This window comes from Patagioenas fasciata, chromosome 5 (assembly GCF_037038585.1).
Source record: "Patagioenas fasciata isolate bPatFas1 chromosome 5, bPatFas1.hap1, whole genome shotgun sequence".
NCBI classification, from domain to species: Eukaryota; Metazoa; Chordata; class Aves; order Columbiformes; family Columbidae; genus Patagioenas; species Patagioenas fasciata.
Window position 1 is genome coordinate 22972726 of NC_092524.1, and position 19398 is coordinate 22992123.

Consider the following 19398-nt stretch of genomic DNA (forward strand, 5'->3'; position numbering starts at 1 on the left):
TTATTATTGTATTCTGCAAGACTGTGGTGGTTCAAGTAAAACTAGCTTTTCCCTATTTAAATCAAATTACTGTACCTAATATAAATTAAAAACCCAAACAAACCCACCTTCCCAAACAAAATACCCAGAAAACAAAGTAGATCTAATATAATGGAAATCAAGGTGGATCCAGGCTACTCATGGAACAAACACATTTGTAAAAGACTTTAGAGATAATTTTCAAAAGGTGTAAAACTGACCAAAAATGTCGTTATTTTAAGATATTATAGTAAATAAATGGTTAATAAACAGTGCCTGAAATATGTATCTCCCTTTCATATATTCCTTGGACATCATACATTTTCCTCAGAAATAAGCACAGACTGCACAGATGAAATCATATCATTGATATTTCATACTGACAGGTAGTAAATCATGATGAGGTTTCTTTGAATAGCTATGTAAGTTTGATGTGGCAAAACAGATTTGTGCTACACTGTACAAAGTGAGAAAAGTACCATTAATAAGCTAGTAGATTTCTGTTTAAAATCTGTCTTTAGCATAGAAATTGATCAAATAAAAACTAAAGTAGCAAAAATACTGTCATGATTCTTCAAAAGAGTTGATTTCCTACAACACCTTCGGCACCACACAAGGATTCTATAATACAAAAGGGAAGGGTTTTTCGGTGAGTAAAATAAATAATTGTAAGGAAGAGGTAGGAAAGTAATGTGGTTAGGATTCCTACTCTGCTTAAAAGCCTCACACTGTCAATTTTTATAGCAAGTACATACCTCTAACTGAAATGGATCACTTACGGTGTGTCTTTTTTATGTTTGTAGTTTTTTAATTGCAGCAATTAGAAGCTTTAATAGTTTTCCTTAAAATGACAAGTGATTAGCTGCTCTATTACTCAGCTTAGTCAAATATGCCCATGAAAGAACATTTTCAAGAGAAATGTTTGTTTAGCAGCAGGAATCCAGATTGGGGGGGGGGGTATACTGTTAACACCCACAGAATAAAGAGAACAAAAGCAAAAAATAAGTAGCACATACCAAAAGTGTTAGACACTTACTACCAATACCTTCGCTGAAACATCAAAAAAAAAGTGCCGTTGTCACTGTTCTCTCCCACCACTGCAATACCACAGTGACTTCAAAAGTTGAAGACTAAGTGATCTTTGATGGTCTAAGGTAAAATCATAAGACTTAAACAAAGGGGAACTAGGATTTTGTGAGACTGCCAGCCTTCAGAATCACAGCAAGAACAGGCTTTGTTTATTGCAGCCTCTCTGGACAGACCACTTGCATCTTGTTGCAGGGGGCTTACACACCTCAGGAAAACGTTTGTATTGGACTTGGAGAACCAGGTGTGGAGAGGCAGTGGCAGCAGCACAGGAGAAACACGTATAGGTGCAAGATAGCAGCAGTGGTTCTGAGGCAGGAGACAGGCAAGGTGAAGTGATGGAGAAAGAAGCCTGGGGCAAGTTTGACAAGGTTTGGAAGTACCTACCTTAACATCACATTTAAACTTAAAATGACAACAAGTCAGAAATACCTTAGGCCAGGGGTGTCAAACTCATTTTCACCAAGGGCCATATCAGCCTCACAGTTGCCTTCAAATGGCCAAATCTAACTTTAGAATTCAGCCCGTGGGCCTTGTGTTTTCCATTCAGTTATGTGCATCATCAACACTGTCTCATAACACAACAGACATACTGTTTTTTCTCCTTGAAACACAAACATGTATTTGCTTTCCCATCTATCATTAAAGTGCCTTCCTTCTGCATCAGTCTTTAACTTACTAGACATTTTGGGATTCAAATTGATCCACTAAAGATGGTATAGTGCACCATCTAAGTAAAAGACCAAGATGTGCTTTAGGACCAGGTTAAATAATACTCAGGCCCTCTCATGCAGGCTCACCTTTCCTTCAAACCCCCTTCCCCATACAGCAGAGCTGGCCATATCCATGGAAAACAATTTACAATTCATGAGTGGGACCCTGGTCACTGGTTACAAAATATCTTTTTAGAGGTACTTTGTTTAAAATAACATGTAATTGCTAAAGTTCATGTATCTAGCTAATTTATTAAAAAATTAAATGAAATGTTTGCGCAGTTGAGAATACCCCTTTAAGTGCCTCATTGTCCCCTCACTACTATCTCCCCCCGCCTGGTAATTCTGCTTTTTCAGTGCCCCAAGGCAGCTACTAGTGTCCCACATCAGTCTCACCTATTACTCTTCCCACACCGGCTCACTACTGTCCTGTACCTACGGCCGCAGCTCGCGCCGTTCTGCTCCTGCAACGCAAGCAATGCGTGTCACACACGCTGCACGCGTGACTGCCGCGCTGGCAGGAGCCTGAAGGCGAGGAGCTCAGCACTGCCGTCAGGTGGAAACAAAGTGCTGGGCCGGATAAAACAAGGTGGCGGGCCGCATTCGGCCCGCGGGCAAGGTGTTTGACACCTGTGCCTTGGGCAGTCCATTTAACTGTACCAGGTTAGAAATATTTTCCTAATGCCTAACCTAAACCTTGCTTGTTGAAACTTAAGCTTGTTATCTCTTAACAAACAGTTATGGACATAAAGAAGACATTCTCCCCTTTCATCTCTGTGACAACATTTTACATATTAAGATAACAACTCCATTTGTTCCTCTTTTTTTTTTCTTCTGTCTTTTTGACTAAGGAAATTCTTTCCCTGTTTCCTGGCAGGCCACATTATGTAGTCTGCCAACGATTCTCATCTCCCTGTTGTCAGTCCACACTGTTCTTGATGCTTGGGCTGGTCTCTTGACCAGTTCCCCATATGAACCGGACAGGTATTTCAAGCCTTGTCCAGGTGATGCTCCCATATGCTCTAGCACAACGTTTGCTTTCTTTGATGAAGCACAGTACTGTCAGCCACTGAACTACAAAAAAACTCAATCAATCCAGCACAGAAAAAAAAACCAAAACAAATCTAAACCCTAAGGGTTACTATAAATAAATAAATAGGGCCCCAAGTCCTTGTAACTGCAGCCAGAGAGTAAACCGGCAACATTTTGGTAAGTGTAGTAAATTTCATAACATTTCTATACTCTCTGTTCATTATTAACTATGAAAGTTACTAGCTGATTACTAAGGTTACAAATATAGCTTCTACAACTGCAATTGCGAACTGCTGTCTTGCAGCACCCGCTAACACGAAGTGGCCCTAGCCAGGCGGCAGGCAAAGCGCGGGCAGATTGCGGGATCATCAGCAGGATCAGGGGTGACAGAGGTGGCTATGACAGGGCCCGAGCACGCCAGCAGAGCCTTTGCTAGTTCGCTGTCCCGTCTCAGGTCTCCAGAAGTTCCTCCCAGCGGCAGAGCGGACCCTGGAACGCACAACTCCGCCTGCAGGCAGAAGTGGCCAGCCTCACATGGCGCGCCACTGGGCTGCTTAAAGGGGCTGCTGAGGGGATGAGGCGTGCGGGCCTCCGCTGCTGAGCCCCTTTGAGGCTCACGCGGCCTGAGGGGTAGCTACTACTTGTGGGGTCTGCGTGTAGCCCTCGTTACCTGCGCAGCGTCACGGTCGTTGGCGGCGGCCGCCATGGCGTAGGTCGGTCAGCGAGTGTGGGGTCCTTTTCCGGGGGCTTCTTCCGGGGACCTCGCGGGCGCCTGCCTACCCTTGGCGCTGTGTTATTGATCCGAGCGATGCCTTGGCTGGCGGCGCGAGTCCTCTTCCCGGCGCGGAGGCAGACTGGCCGGGGAAAGACTAGCACCCTTCCCCCTACTCTCTCCCCCCGGTCGGGAGAGCAGGGAAGGGCCAGTAGTGGGAGTAGCTGGAGGGGAGAATCCCAGGTGCGGACAGGCAGACAGGGCTCAGAAACGCACGCATACATCTGCGGTAGGCTTGTACTTTTAGGCGATAGAGGCAGTCAGGTCCAAGCAGGCGAGTGGCTGGAACGACCGCGGCTTGTGCTGCGGGAGGGCTTACCGCTGTGCCAGGTGCAGGCGGGTGGCCAACAGTAGAGCAGAGGGCGTTGGTAAAACCTTTCCTCTGCGCTGAGGCGGTTTGGCTGCGGAGTGGGGGGCGTGTCGCCTTCCCCTCCTCTCCCTCCTCCTCCCCCTCCCCCCCCTCCCCCTCCCCCCTCCCCTTTCCCCCTCCCCCCTCCCCTTTCCCCCTCCCCCCTCCCCTTTCCCCCTCCCCCCTCCCCTTTCCCCCTCCCCCTCCCCCTCCCCCTCCCCCTCCCCCTCCCCCCTCCTCACCCCTCCCCCCCTCCTCACCCCTCCCCCCCTCCTCACCCCTCACCCCTCCCCCCCTCTCCTCCCCCCTCCTCCCCTTCCTCCCCCTTCCTCCCCCTTCCTCCCCCCCCCCTCCCCCCCTCTCCCCCCCTCTCCCCCCCTCTCCCCCCCTCTCCCCCCTCTCCCCCCCTCTCCCCCCTCCCCCCCCTCCCCCCTCTCCCCCCTCTCCCCCCCCTAACCTCAATGCTCAGGCAGCGAAAGAGACAGCCCCGGCTCCTGGGAGGGCGGGGAAGAGAAACAAGATGGCGGCTGCTTTGTGGTGGAGCTGTGGCCGCAGGAGGGTCCTGAGGCTGCTTCTGGGCTGGCGGCCAGCTGTGGGTGCTGGCGCGTTTTTCCTCGATCGAGAAGGCTGGAGGCGTCTGCACGGGACCCGAAAGCTACTGGGTGAGTGATGGGCTGGATTCTGCACCCTTCATTGTCATTTGGGTGCCTGCGCTGTTGGCCTGCTGCTGGAGCTGCGACGTTAACTAAGGGATGGTGCTGAGGTAGAAATAAGGGCTGTGCGAAGTGGTGGGGAAGTGTGAGTGTCTAGTATTGCCGGGTAGGTGTGTAGGGTGGCAAGGTCGAGCAGGGCTTTTGATGTACTGCTTAGGAGCGACTGAGTAACAATGACCGATTGGGAAGTGGATGAGAAGCCATGCAGATGAGTTAGTTTAGCAGAGTGTTCTTTGGTTTGGTGTCTGGAGGTACTAGAAGTACATCAGGAAGGGTATGAGTTTGATGGGACAGTATTCGAGAGATATGTGAGATTTATTAAAGGTCTAGAAAAATGTCATCACTGAGAAAAAATGAAGGAATTTGAATGTAGAGAGGAAAACAGATAAATTGGAGTTTAGGCCTTCAAATATATAAATATTCTGTTGTACATAAGGAAAAAGGTGCTTAATGTAGTTGAGAGTTTTCTAGGTTGAGTATGGTTAAGTACTGAAAGAGGTTATGGTTTAGTTTTGTTTGGTTTGTTTGTTGTTTTTTGTTTGTTTGTTTGTTTGTTTTTCCCAGCCCAATATGTGGAGATTCCACCACTTTTCTGTAATCTTTTTATTCTACAAGTAGTGTTTCAAGTAGCTGGAGAAGGGCATGGGAGCTATATTTTCTGTAATTATTTAATTATTTTTGTTTTAAAAATTGACTTTGAGTTTACAAATTTCATATCTACCGTACGTTGCTATGCAGAAGTTTAGTGTTTTGTTCTCCCAAGTCCTCTGCCCACAACATTTTCCAAGAGTGTCATGAATATTTTTCTTTCTGTGATATGCTAGCAAAAGCAGCCTAGAAATAATTATTATGCTTTGGTGGTGAGTATAGGAGTTGAGAGGAGAGAAAAGAAGTCTTGCGTGCGTTTTTCCAGGGTAGGGATTAAATCTTCTTGGCACTGTGATGGTTCAGTTTTTAAGTGTGTTTTTTTTCTGAACAACCTGCTTGCTGGAGGTGACTAAAAGTTTGCAGTGGTTTTCTAAATAATTCATGTCAGTTTTATGCCGTATACCTTAGCTGCTATTTAACAATCAAGATTGAGCTATAATTGCCACAAACAATAAAATAGATTAAAAATGTATGCAACTGCCATGTGGGAAAATACAGTAGAATTTCAAATGCTAACCTTTAGCAGCTACAAGTAAACCAATATTTTCTTTTGAAATTAAGACCTGTGATGTATTTGTTAATTGTCTTTTGCTTGAATCCATTTGGGAAACAAAATGTTGCCATATGCACATTAGTTTATAATTTAAGCAGTATGTTGAACTTTCATTGAATGCTTTAAGGAAAAACATCTATTACATCAGTAGTTGTCTTGCAGTGTGTTTTAGGTCTGCAGGGACAATTAAATAAATGTTCTTGACCATAGCATAGTCTCAGACATTTGTGCTTAAAAAAAGTGATTTAGTTGAACAGTAAAGTTAAAAAGAAAATGAGAAGTACAACAAAGAAATAGTCTGGACTGAGTGCTTCTCAAGGAGAGGGACCCTGAGACAAAAGGGGCATGGGCTTTTAAACTCTCACAATCTATGCACCTGCTCTTCATGTGTCCTTCATGTTCTGTCCATGCATCTTTTGGTCCAACAGTAATTCTGAGTCTGGGGGCTTCTTTGTTTCTTACTGGATTTTCTTTCTCTGCCCAGGCAGCTCTTTCACTATTCTCATCTAGATGGTTTGCAGCCTCTGCCGATGTTTCTTCTTTATCTCCTGGTACTGATCTTCAAGGCCCACTGTAACCAAGCAACCAGGTTAAGATAAGTTCACAGTATGTGGCCTGGAATTCCAGTGAGCCTGTCCGCTTATGCTGAGTTTGACTACTAATGCCAAACTAGGTTATTCAAACAAAAGAATACAGCTAAAATAAAATAATACGGTTAGAAATAGTTTGATCAAACTTATTCTGAAACAGCAGAATTTTACAGCCACGTATTTCTTTTTCTGAATGAAATTACTGCATAGAGTAGTATAATATTTGTATGTAATTATGTTTTGAAGTAAAATGTTAGCAGCCTTCCAGGTAGTATAAAAGTTGGTTACCCACAACTTGTGAGGTCTTGTATTTAGCATCTTCAAGGGAAGTGGAACATAGGGTTAGTTTTTAAACTGTTTTTCTTACAGTTTCTAAATATGCTTGCAGATTCACGAGAATAGAATTACACTGAAGTGTTTCCATCAGTCAAGAAGGGGGATTGGACTAGATGATCTTCTGAGGTCCCTTCCAATGCCAAACATACTGTGAAGGGAAGGAAGGCTATTTGAGTTTATAATACTCTATTTACAGCATAAAGCGTGTTACTAGAAGTGGAAAGATGAATGTTGTTTACTCTTGCTTTGTGATGTAGAGTGCATTATTACATCAGTGATATGGAGATAACGTCTCATTAAGAGCATTTGTATTCTCTTGTCTGCTGAAGCTGCTGAGCAGCCCTCAGCTCCCCATGTCTTCCTGAATAGGAGTAACTGAACACTGTGGGATTTTTTTTCAGAAACAAATTTTCCTTTGAGCCACATGATATATTGGTCTTTTTCAGATAGCAGAGAAGTTCTGCTATGTTATAATAAAACCCCCTTATTATTTGCTAGAGCTTTATGAGTCAAGTATGCTGTGTACCTGGTGGAGAGCTGGGGAAGGATGAAGGAAATAATTTTTTTTTAGTTACCATTGTGAGTACTTGTCTGATCTCCCACTTAGTAGAGGTTTTGTGAAGTTTTTATCTAGTGACAAGTGGGTTTATTCTGTGAGATGTCATTTGTTTCAGTGTGACTGTTAGTAATAAATCATTAAGCACATAAGACTGTTAGCCTACTATATTGGCTATTAAAAGCATAGTCACATGCCTTCTAAGATCAGTTTGAGTGCTGATCCTCAGTTACAGATACCATTTTGCAGTGAGGCACAGTAGTATAGAAAATGGCAGTTTCTCACTTTCAGATTTGATATGTGCCTTGACTTTTGGATTCTTCCTTCTGCTTTGTATCCAGTTTATTTTATTATTTATTTGTACACTTCGTGTGTACTTGCTGCTGGATCTTTTAACTTGATCAAAGGACCAGAGGGGACTGTATGTTTTGTGGTCATTGCTCAAAATATGAAAGGGAAAATGTTACAGTGGCACAAAGTTGTTGCTTAATTTCATGTTTATGCCAAAGTATGGAACAAATTCTGGGGAATGGTTCAAGTGACTCTTTACTGAAGTGAAACATGAACCACCATGTTTAAAATTTTTTTCCCCTCATTACAAATATGAAATGCTTTCACTTTTTTTTATGGAAGTATATCCACTAGTTCTAGATAGCCCTAGATATTTGTGGGATATGGCTTCAAAATCATGTTTTGATTGCCGAAGTTGATTTGTCAAGTTAGACAGATGAAACAAAGAATACTTCTTTGCATCCTGTAATCTACTTGTTGGTATCTGTAAATACTTTTTGAGTGAACATATATAGTGTAAATTGTGAACTCATGCTTTAATTTGCAGTATTTGAAAAATGATCATAGAGAAAACATGATTTGGTAAATGAACACAGGCATTCATAGAATAATACACATTCTTAACATAGTTTATTTGTCTGTGTATTGGTCCAAGTTGAGGGGTTGCAAGAATAAACTTGTTAAAGAAAATCCTTGGAGGTAATTCAAATGGCAATTGCCAGTGTTATGAGGAACATTGGATACATTTCTAAGCATTATAGTAATATTAAACTGACATGTATTCAAGTACCATGGAAGGGCTGAGACAAATATGTGTATTTCCTCATGCAGTCTTCTGGGAGCATGAACTGTGCATACACTGGGTTCATATCCACTGGGCTCAGTTCACGTGTTTTGGGGAGCATGATCCTCATTGTGCTGCTCTCCTGGGGGCTTTTAGGAATAAATAACTCACTTTCTGCTCTTGGTGCATTCTAAAATGTTAAGATCATTGCTGGCTGCTGAGGTTATTAAACATTTGCTACAGTGTTTCTGTTTCACATTCTTAAAAAAATTATGAATGGTTTGGGTTGGAAGGGACCTTTAAAGGTCATCTAAACTCATTGCCACTGCAATAAGCACGGACCACCTCAATTAGCTTGGGTTACTCAGAGCCACATCCAACGTAGCCTTTAGTGTTTCCAGGGATGGGGCATCTACCACCTCTCTGGGCAACCTGTTTTAGTGTTTTACCCCTGTCATCTCCTTTTTGGACTCTTCTTTTCTCCAGACTAAACAACCCCAACTCTCTCAGCTGTTCTTTGTAGGAGAGGTTTTCTATCCCTCTGATCATCTTTGTGGCCCTCTTTTGGACCCTCTCCAATAGGTCCTTGTATTGAGGCCTCCAGAGCTGGATGCAGTACTCTGGGTGGAGACTCACCAGAGTGGAATAGAGGGGCAGAATCACCTCCCTTGACCTGCTGACCACGTTTCTTTTGATGCAGTCCAGGATACAATTTGCCTTCTGGGCTGCAATCGCACATTGCTGGCTCGTATCCAGTTTTTGATCCACCCGTTGTGCTCTGCAGGGCTGCTTTCAATCTCTTCGTCCCCCAGCCTGTATTGATAACAACGGTTCCCCTGACCCAGGTGCAGGACCTTGCCCTTGTTGAACCTTATGAGTTTCTCATGGGTCCACTTCTTGAGCTTGTCCAAATTCCCCTGGAATGCCTCCTGTCCCTCAGGTGTGTCAACCACACCGCTCAGCTTGGTGTCTGCAAATTTGCCAGGAGTGCACTTGATCCCATTGTCTGTCATTGATGGAGATTAATTAAAAGCACTGGTTCCAATGTTGGCCCTGAGGACCATTTATCACCCATCTCTATCTGGACATTGCAAAGGAGATAAGAGCCTTGAAGATGCAGAGTGTAGTGGCTGACCATTGGAAGTTGACAATGACCGATTGAGAACTGATCCTCTTACAACTACGTGAGAAGTTGTCGTCAGTGATGTGTGATCTGTGCTTAGTTGTGTTTAGATTCATAAAATCATAGAATAATTCTGGTTGGAAGAGACTCTCAGGATCATTGAGTCCAATAATAACCTAACTCTAGCACTAAATCTTGTATAAATGCCTTTTAAACACCCCCAAGGATGGTGACTCCACACTTCCCTGGGCAGCCTGTTCCAATGCCTGACAAGCCTTTCTGTAAAGAATTTTTTCCTAATATACAATCTAAACCTCCCCTGGCACAACTTGAGGCCATTTCCCCTTGTCCTGTCATTTGCTACTTGGGAGAAGAGACTGACACCCTCCATGCTGCAGCCTCCTTTCAGGTAGTTGCAGGCAACAATGAGGTATCTTCTGAGCTTCCTTTTCTCCAGGCTAAAGAGCCCCCGTTCCTTCAACTGCTTCTCATAAGACTTGTGTGCCAAGACCTGTCCTCGAAGACTTGTGCTTCAATTCATTATTGAAAATGTATTTGCACAGACAGGTGCTCCCAAACACTGACAAAATATGGGCAGCATGAAGCTGGAGCTGTGGCATCAGAGCAGAGGGCAGTAATAGACAGTAAAAAGTCCTCAGTTTTAACATAACTTTGCTCTGATGCCGCTATAGCTTTAAATATCAATTAATTCCATCTGAAGGTTATGGGGTGCATTGCTGACATCAGTGGTGAAAGTATTGGCAACGATGGCGAAGTTTGAGTGCTCTCTTCTAAAATTTGAGAAGCACTGGTCAAATTCATCAGTTAACTGGCTCAAATTGGTACCCAACTGAATGCATGAAAAAGCACTGGGAAGTGAGGCTGAGATGCTCTGACAAGTAGGAAAGTGTACGAGATTGTCCTTGTCCACTTGGGACTTCCATAGGTACAAATTACGCCGTGATCATGTTGGACATCTGCATGATGACTTGTTCGTGTCCCTGCAGCTTCTGATTGAGTTGTGCAAAATGCTTGGTTATGTCACATAGCATAGCAAAATCCCGCAGCCTGTTCGTATCTGACAGCTCAGGCAAGGGTTTTCCTTTACTTTGCATGAAAAGTGCAGTTTCTCCCCTAAGCTCAAGAAATCGTTTCAGGACTGCACTCTTGCTCAGCCACCTTACTTCTTTATGGTATGGCACGTCTTCATGGTCCAAGTCCATTTCCTGCAAAAACACTTGAAACTGGTGATGATTCAAACTACGTGCTTGAATGAAGTTCACTCTTCTCATTACTATGGTCATAATACTATCCAGTTCCAGAACCTTTCCCTACAGAGCTTCATGGATAATGCAGTGATACGTTATCAAACGTGTGTGGCAGTTACTTCTTTGCGTTTTCTCCTTCATTAGTCCAACCAAGCCTATTTTTTCTCCACACATGGGAGGTGCACTGTTGGTAGTTAGCCCTACCAGCTTTTCCCAGGATAGTTTATGATTACTTATATACTTCTCTACCACATCAAAAATGTCCTTCCCTGTTGTTATCCCATGCATGGCAATTACATCGAAGAGGTCCTCAGTGGCAGAAAAGTCCCTCCACTGCCACAGCCCCCCCGATGTAATTCTTGACTTTCAGTGCCCCAAGACACTTACTAGTGTCCTCTGTCAGTCTTACCTATTACTCCTCTTACACAGACTTGTCACTCTCCTATAGCTACATCCACAGCTCCAGCCGTTCTTCTACTCCTGCAGCATAATGCACATCACACGCCCTACACATGTGAGCAAACACGCTGGCAGGAGTGTATGGGCAACGAGCTCGGTGCTGCTGACAGGTAGAAACAAGGTGCCAGGCTGGATAAAACAAGATGGAGGGCAGGAATTAGCCCGTGGCCCTTATGTTTGCAGCCTGTTCACTACAGCTTTCTGAATTCTGGCGAAACCATTCCGTCTGAGAAGTATGCTCAGCAAATCAATGAGATGCATTGAAAACTGCAACACTTGTAGCCAGCATCGGTCAACAGGCCCCAGTTCTTCCTCATGACAGCACCTGACTGCACATCATACAACCAACGCTTCAAAAGTTGAATAAATGGGGCGAAGAAGTTTTACCTCATCTGTCATATTCACTTGACCTCTCGCCAAGCAACTACCACTTCTTCAAGCATCTCGACAACTTTTTGCAGGGAAAATGCCTCTACAACCAACAGGATGCAAAAGATGCTTTCAGGAGTTTGTCGAATCCCAAAGCATGGATTTTTACGCTATAGGAGCAAATGAGCTTATTTCTTGTTGGCAAAAATGTGTTGATTGTAATGGTTCCTAGTTTGATTAATAAAGACATGTTTGAGCCTAGTTATGATTTAAAATTCACTGTCTGTAACTGAAATTACTTTTGCACCAATCTAATAGTATCTAAAAAGGTATTTATATATTTATTTATATGTCTTTGGCCCCAGAACTGTTCTTTAAAAGTTTAGAGAGAGAGTATTTCTTGTATTACAAGCTATATGTCTGAATACTAATTTGATATACTGGACCAAATGACAAAAGAAGTAGTGTGCTATGAAGCCAAGGAGTGTGCTGTATCATGAGCTCTGTCCTCAGAAGAATCCCACTTTATATGGCATTCAGCTTACTTCTGTGCAGTCCCACTTCTTCTCTCTGTATGAGTTTACTAAAGCAGGCTCAGTCAGTTGGCAGACGGAGTGATCTGCTAGCTAGCTGTGTCTAGTACATGGTGTTGCAGGGCCAGAGAGGTTGTGGTGTTGTGTTGCTTAAATACATTGGGCTTTTGTAATTTGGCTTGTTAAAGGAAATGAAAGGCTAAGAATTTACCAGGTCTCTGTATATAGGCACCCGTGAGAAGGATCTCTGTAATGAGAAATCTTTCAAGCTTTTTAACAGATACATGAGATCCAATCACTGAAACTTGAAATTAGGCAATTTCAATCTGCAAAGTAGATACAGTTTCCTAGCAGAAAGGATAAATAAACATTGGAAAAGTTTATTAGTGACACAGGTGGATCATCAGTGTCTGAAGCACAAGGATCAGAGGGCTCTGTTAATTTAAAAGAGATACTTTAATTTGTCATCTGGAAAAAATTCCACAGCCTATGGCAAAGAGGAGGAGGAGAGGAGAAAGAGGATGTGGTGTTTCTGCTAGACTTTGATAAGAACAATGAAACTTCTGATCTAGAAATTCAAGACTCTTGAATCCCCATTTGTTTTTTAATGTTGGAACTTTGGTAGAATGGGATTACATTATTTGCTTTGGCATGCCCTTAATATTGCAGTTCAGCACTAAGACAGAGGTCATAATGATGGATTCTAGCCTTTGATTATGAGTCAAAAATTCTAACAATTGGCTAGATATGTTATGCACATTTGTACCCCGCTCTGTCCTCACACTTGTGTGCCCATAACTAGAAGCCTGAAGATGGATAAGTACTCTGAAACAGAAGAGAAGATACCTGCCTGCCTGGTACTCTGGTTAGACATTTGTAATCATACTGCTCGCACACTGCGTAACTAGGAAGGAAAACTATGGTAAATAGCACTGAGGAATTTGTGTGTGGAGTAATACTATCCTCTGTAGTACTTCCGGGTTTATCAGTGGGGAGCAATACCCCTCACCTGATACTTCTCACCCAGTTTCTTGTGATTGCAGTGGTTCTGGCCTCTCTTGAGGAGTGAGATATGTGTGTGTGCATTTGTGTGTATGTTGTTCTCTCCTCTGGGCTTGCTTATGTCTGACAAATCTTATATTCAGACTTCCTTTCCTGCCAAGCAAGTAGGAAATTAAAGCACAACTCTTTAAGACTTGTCTCATTCGCTTGTGTTCTGGAGTAAATCAGAGGCTGTGGCACATCATTTTAACAGAGGTTTTGCTGAAAGGGGCAGGTTTTATTGACGGGGCAGAACTAAGTATATGCAGCGCCATGTGTGGAAAACCCCTAAAATGGGAAATATGATTTGGTTTGGTTTAGTACGTATGACTGATACACAAGAGGCAGGGGGTATTAGCAGGCTCTGTTTTGAAATCTCTGATATTTTAAAAGTGAGGGGGGAATAAAATAAAAAATGCTTGATAGCTTAATGCTAGCTGCTGTTTTTTGGGGGTTGGTTTGTTTGTTTGTTTTCCTAATGCATGTTTGTATTTTATAGCTGCTTTTTCATTCTGCACATGATAGCTTGTGCGTAGTTGGAACTCTAAGCAAGTTGTAGATATTTTTTCTGTTTATGTTACTGTTGGACAAAAGTTATATAATCCTGTTTCAATTACATCTGCTATAGAATTGTTCAGTAGGTCAGGCTGAACTGAAGGGTACTTGAAATACTCGTTTGTATATTTTTAATAATGCACTAAGACTTGGTTGTGGAGCAAGCTTCCATTAAAAAATAGTTGAATCCAAACTGACACAGCATGAGTCATCTTCATCAGATCCAAATTTTCTACATCGTATTTTTACTTAAGACAGAGTTCAATTTGCTAATACTTTGTATTATTTATGACTTCATACTCAAGTTGACATACAGGTTCTATATTTGGTGCCTTGTATTCCTTGGTGCTCTTAGGAGTGCATGCTTGTATGTAAGCTTAAAGAGCATCATAATGAATCTTTTGTTTAGCTGTCTTTCAGATTCATGGACTTCTAGTTTCTTTTGTGTTAAGCAGTTAACTGAGAAAATAATTATACTGAATTAGTCTAGATAATAATGTGTTTATTTTTCAGGTACACCTGGTATTAAAGTTCTCATGCCTGCACTTTCTCCTACAATGGAAGAAGGAAACATTGTGAAATGGTTAAAAAAGGAAGGTAAGATAGCATTTTCTATGACCGTGTTTGTTGTAATTTTTTAGCTATATGAATTTGTTATGTAAAAACAAGATCATTCTTTCTGGTTGTATCTTAGTATTTTGAGGCAAAATGTTTGGTATGTGTATGCTGTCTTTTTGAGCAAGACGCGGTTTAATATTATTAGTTCTTGAAACTTTTTCCTTTATTTAATTGTCTTCCAAAAGGTTGCATTGATCATATATTTGAAAAAATTCCATTAGGCTATTCCAGGGTGTGAGAGTGTGTGTGTGTGTGTGTTGTTTTTAATTCCTAGTGTTGTCATGCTGATCAGTACCTTTGGAAGTCTGAGCGCCTTTGACTTTAGGGAGGATCTCTGTTTCATTATTCTGCTGCATTACAGAATAACATATAGTATTTGTATAGCTGTTATTAAGGGCTTTTTTAATGTCTAAGTTATAGTCTACAGTTAAAGCTAATAGAACAAATTTAAATTACTTTCATAACCCAAATTCCAAATGGGGAAATCTCTTTCCAAAACAGACCAAACCCAAACCAAAAACCAAACTACTCCTCCAAAAAAAGTCTTTAACAACCTTGGTTATCTTGGATTCTTTGTACTTTGACAAGTGAAAAGTAGTGTACTTCTGCTAAAGTATGTTGGAGCAGCTAGATGAATAGTCTGAGTGTTTGTTCTGTCTTCACATAGGTTGTAGGTAAATGAAAAATGATCCACAGAAGAATCGGCAGTGCTTGTTTTGTCAGTGACCTTTCTCCTACCCTTTCCCCTCTCTAATTTAATATTAAAACTGGATTTTGGCTGTAGTTTTGGATTCCAGGTAGCAGTTGTCGATTGTTATAGGGTGCCTTGCAAAGTTTTAGGTAACTGTAGGAATATATCCTGTTCTCAGACATTTTTGGATTTGCTGAAGAGTTGAATGCATTTGGAGAAAAGAAAATCAATTAAAGCATTTTGTCTTTGACAAATGCAATTTGGTGAGCTAAACTATTCTGCCTAGGTAAGCCATGTCCTTTGTTTTGATACACCCAGCACCATTGCATTATTGGAGTACTTTGCTTTTGTATGTTTTGTATACGTTTTGAGAAACAGCTGGAAGGCAACTTCTTGCTCCAGTTTGCTCATAAAACTTATAGTAAGAATTTCTACAGAATTTACTAGGAACAGTATGGCAGTTTATGTGTGTAAAAAGTAATTGCGCCAATCTTCTTGAAACTTGTAACTTCAGTTATTCAAGTATCAAGTCTGAGATTATGCTGAAGAAGGGAGCCATCCTAAGTCTTTTTTGTAGTCATTAGTTGTCAACAGCTCTAAGACACTAAAAACCATAGTCTGTTTTACAACAAATACAGCGTTCAAAATTGCAAGAGAAAGCAAAGAAGGGAGCACGATAGGAATTTAAGTAGATTCCAGTTTGCTCAGCAGCACAAATTAATTTGTTTTCCTCCTAAAAAAGTCTTGGGACACAACAGCTATATAATGATTTTTCTGTCTTTCCGCACCACTGCCACCCCAAAAGAAAAGGAAGAAAAAGCTCCACACCTATTTTAATTAAATGAAAATAAATTCTTAATTGATGGTTATACTTCAAGAGAAAACTATTTTAGTATTTTCATTACTCTACTTTCTATTTAGAAACAGGACCAAAACTACATATAGCATATTGCCTTATTTGGCACATCTGTGAACATAATTAGTGCCTATGGATATCTTTTTCCTCTGACAGTCTGGAAAATGAACATAATGACAACATTAAAAAAGAAATGATAAATTTTGAAGAAAAAGCAAAGTGATATAATGCTTATACTCCTGTCTGAAAGGGATGCTCATAAGTATGTAATCTTCCAGTGAGTTGGCCATCAAAATGTAGTCGCATTACTGAATACGAATGTTTGATAATCTCATATCCAAGAAAATAAATACTCTAAAGCAATTGAGAGAAGAAAGCTGATGGTTGCATATGAAATGTTTTTCCCACTTCATAACCAGCAGGGGTCACTAGAATACTATTTTTATTATTTTTTTTTTTTCCCTGCTCTTTGTGTAATTATCAAAAGTTTTCATTTTATGGTTTCACAGGATGGACAGATAATTTCAGTACTGCAGAAGGAAAAATGCAGTTTGACAGCTTTACTATTCTCATTCCTAATGCAATTTCATATTGATTCCTGTGGGTAATGAAGTCTCATAAAAATGAAACTGTGTTTCTAAAAACTTGTATTTATTATTGTCGAGGGTCTCTCACTAGGCCTCAGTTCGCAGGGACGACCAGCAAGGTCCTCTCCTAATGTCAGCCATGAGGAAAAAAAAGGGAAAAAGGGCAGCAAAAGGGATGAGATCCTCGTGATCTCCCACTTTTATATGAAGTATTCACGTGAATGGAATGTTATACACCGTTGGTCAGTCTCTCGGACATCAGTTTCTCGTTGCCCCTCTCGCGAGATGTCCATCCGTGCTTATCAATAAGTTTGCATTCCATTGCTAGGTTTAACCAAAACATGTGTTGGGTTCTCCAGGAAAATGCTTCTCCATACTTATACTTTAACCATGGCCCCCCATACCATACAGGTTTTAACCATTTTGCTTGTTTGATTTCGGCGCAAGTTTCACATTCATGAATAACCTGTGAAATAGTGTCCATAGTTAAATCCACCCCTCGATCATGAGCCCATTTGTATGTTGCATCTCTACCTTGATGCCCTGAAGCATCATGGGCCCACCGAGCTAGGAAAAGTTCACCTTTATGTTGCCAGTCCAAGTCCACCTCAGCTACTTTAATCTTAGCAACTTGATCTGCTTGTTGGTTGTTTAGATGTTCCTCGGTGGCTCGACTTTTAGGCACATGAGCATCTACATGACGAACTTTCACAGGCAGGCTCTCTAGCCGAGCAGCAATGTCTTGCCACAGTGTGGCAGCCCAAATGGGTTTACCTCTGCGCTGCCAGTTGCTTTTCTTCCATTGCTGTAGCCACCCCCACAAGGCATTTGCAACCATCCATGAGTCAGTATAGATATAAAGTATTGGCCACTTCTCTTGTTCAGCAATGTTCAAAGCCAGCTGGATGGCTGTCACTTCTGCAAACTGACTGGATTCACCTTGTCCTTCAGTGGCTTCTGTAACTTGTCGTGTGGGACTCCACACAGCAGCTTTCCACCTTCGATGTTTTCCTACAAGACGACAGGATCCATCTGTGAACAGTGCATATTGCTTATCAGTCTCTGAAAGCGTATTATATGGTGGTGCTTCTTCAGCACGTTTTACTTCCTCCTCATCTAGAGACATCCCAAAGTCTTTACTTTCTGGCCAGTCTGTAATAACTTCTAATATCCCTGGACGGTTGGGACTTCCAATTCGAGCTCGTTGCGTGATCAGTGCAATCCATTTACTCCATGTAACTTCGGTTGCATGATGTGGAGAGGGAACCGTCCCTTTGAACATCCAGCTCAGCACCGGCAGTCGAGGTGCCAGGAGGAGCTGTGCTTCAGTGCCGATCACTTCTGAAGCAGCTCGAACTCCTTCATATGCTGCTAGTATCTCCTTTTCAGTTGGAGTATAGTTGGCCTCAGATCCTTTGTATCCTCGACTCCAAAAACCTAAGGGTCGACCTCGGGTTTCTCCTGGTGCTTTCTGCCAGAGGCTCCAGGTAAGTCCATTATCTCCGGCTGCGGTGTAGAGCACATTTTTAACATCTAGTCCAGTTCGGACTGGTCCAAGGGCCACCGCATCAGTTATCTCACGCTTAATTTGTTCAAAGGCTTGTTGTTGTTCAGGGCCCCACTCAAATTGGTTCTTTTTACGAGTCACTCGATAGAGAGGGCTCACAATCTGGCTGTAGTCAGGAATATGCATTCTCCAAAAACCTACAATGCCCAAGAAAGTCTGTGTCTCCCTTTTATTAGTAGGTGGAGACATTGCTGCAATTTTGTTGATCACATCCATTGGGATCTGACGACGGCCATCTTGCCATTTTATTCCTAAAAACTGCATCTCTCGTGCAGGTCCCTTGACCTTGCTTTGTTTTATGGCAAAACCAGCATCCAAAAGAATCTGAATTATTCTCTCACCTTTCTCGAAGACTTCTTCCGCTGTGTCGCCCCATACGATGATGTCATCAATATATTGCAAGTGTTCTGGAGCTTCACCTTGCTCCAGCGTGGTCTGGATCAGTCCATGGCAGATGGTAGGACTGTGTTTCCACCCCTGGGGCAAGCGATTCCATGTATACTGGATGCCCCTCCAGGTGAAAGCAAACTGTGGCCTGCACTCTGCTGCTACAGGAATAGAGAAAAATGCATTAGCAATGTCAATTGTAGCATACCACTTGGCTGCCTTTGACTCCAGTTCAAATTGCAGTTCTAGCATGTCAGGCACAGCAGCACTCAGTGGTGGTGTAACTTCATTCAGGCCACGATAGTCTACAGTTAGTCTCCACTCGTCACTAGACTTACGCTGGCCAGATTGGGCTGTTAAAAGGTGAGCGAGTCTTACTGATCACACCCTGGCTTTCCAATTGACGGATCAGCTGCTGGATAGGAATCAAAGAGTCTCGATTGGTGCGATATTGCCGGCGATGCACTGTCGTGGTAGCAATTGGCACCTGCTGATCGTCAACCCTCAGCAGTCCTACAACAGAAGGGTCATCTGAAAGACCAGGCAAATCAGACAGCTGTTCAGTTTTCTCAGTGTCCACAGCTGCTATACCAAATGCCCACCTATACCCTTTTGGGTCCTAAAAATACCCTCTCCTGAGGCAGTCTATACCAAGGATGCACGGAGCATCTGGACCAGTCACAATGGGATACTTTTGCCAGTTTTTTCCAGTTAGGCTCATTTCAGCCTCTACAACAGTCAGTTCCTGGGATCCCCCAGTCACTCCAACAATATTGATGGATTGCGTTCCTTTATAATTAGAAGGAATTATAGTGCACTGAGCACCAGTGTCCACTAAAGCTTTGTACTCCTGGGGTTGTGTTGTACCAGGCCATAGTATTTGTACAGTCCAATAAACTCTGT

The 19398-nt window shown here is 42.3% G+C and overlaps 2 protein-coding genes across 7 annotated transcripts in view; one reads left to right on the plus strand and one right to left on the minus strand.

Moving 5' to 3' along the window:
• Window positions 1–4054, minus strand: part of APIP (APAF1 interacting protein) — a 30443-nt gene extending 26389 nt beyond the window's left edge. Inside the window, exon 1 of one of the 2 annotated variants that reach the window (XM_071809079.1) lies at window positions 3520–4054. In XM_071809079.1, the coding sequence (XP_071665180.1) occupies window positions 3520–3845 (326 nt within the window). In that variant the 5' untranslated portion in view covers window positions 3846–4054. The remainder of the gene's footprint in view (window positions 1–3519) is intronic. The other variant, XM_065838541.2, reaches the window with a different exon arrangement.
• Window positions 4055–4441: 387 nt separating this feature from the next.
• The window catches only part of PDHX (pyruvate dehydrogenase complex component X), a 135937-nt gene continuing 120980 nt past the window's right edge, over window positions 4442–19398 (plus strand). For 2 of the 5 annotated variants that reach the window (XM_071809082.1, XM_071809081.1), the window contains exons 1-2: window positions 4442–4632; window positions 14303–14386. In XM_071809082.1, the coding sequence (XP_071665183.1) occupies window positions 4491–4632; window positions 14303–14386 (226 nt within the window). In that variant the 5' untranslated portion in view covers window positions 4442–4490. The remainder of the gene's footprint in view (window positions 4633–14302; window positions 14387–19398) is intronic. The other 3 variants (XM_071809083.1, XM_071809084.1, XM_065838256.2) reach the window with 3 other exon arrangements.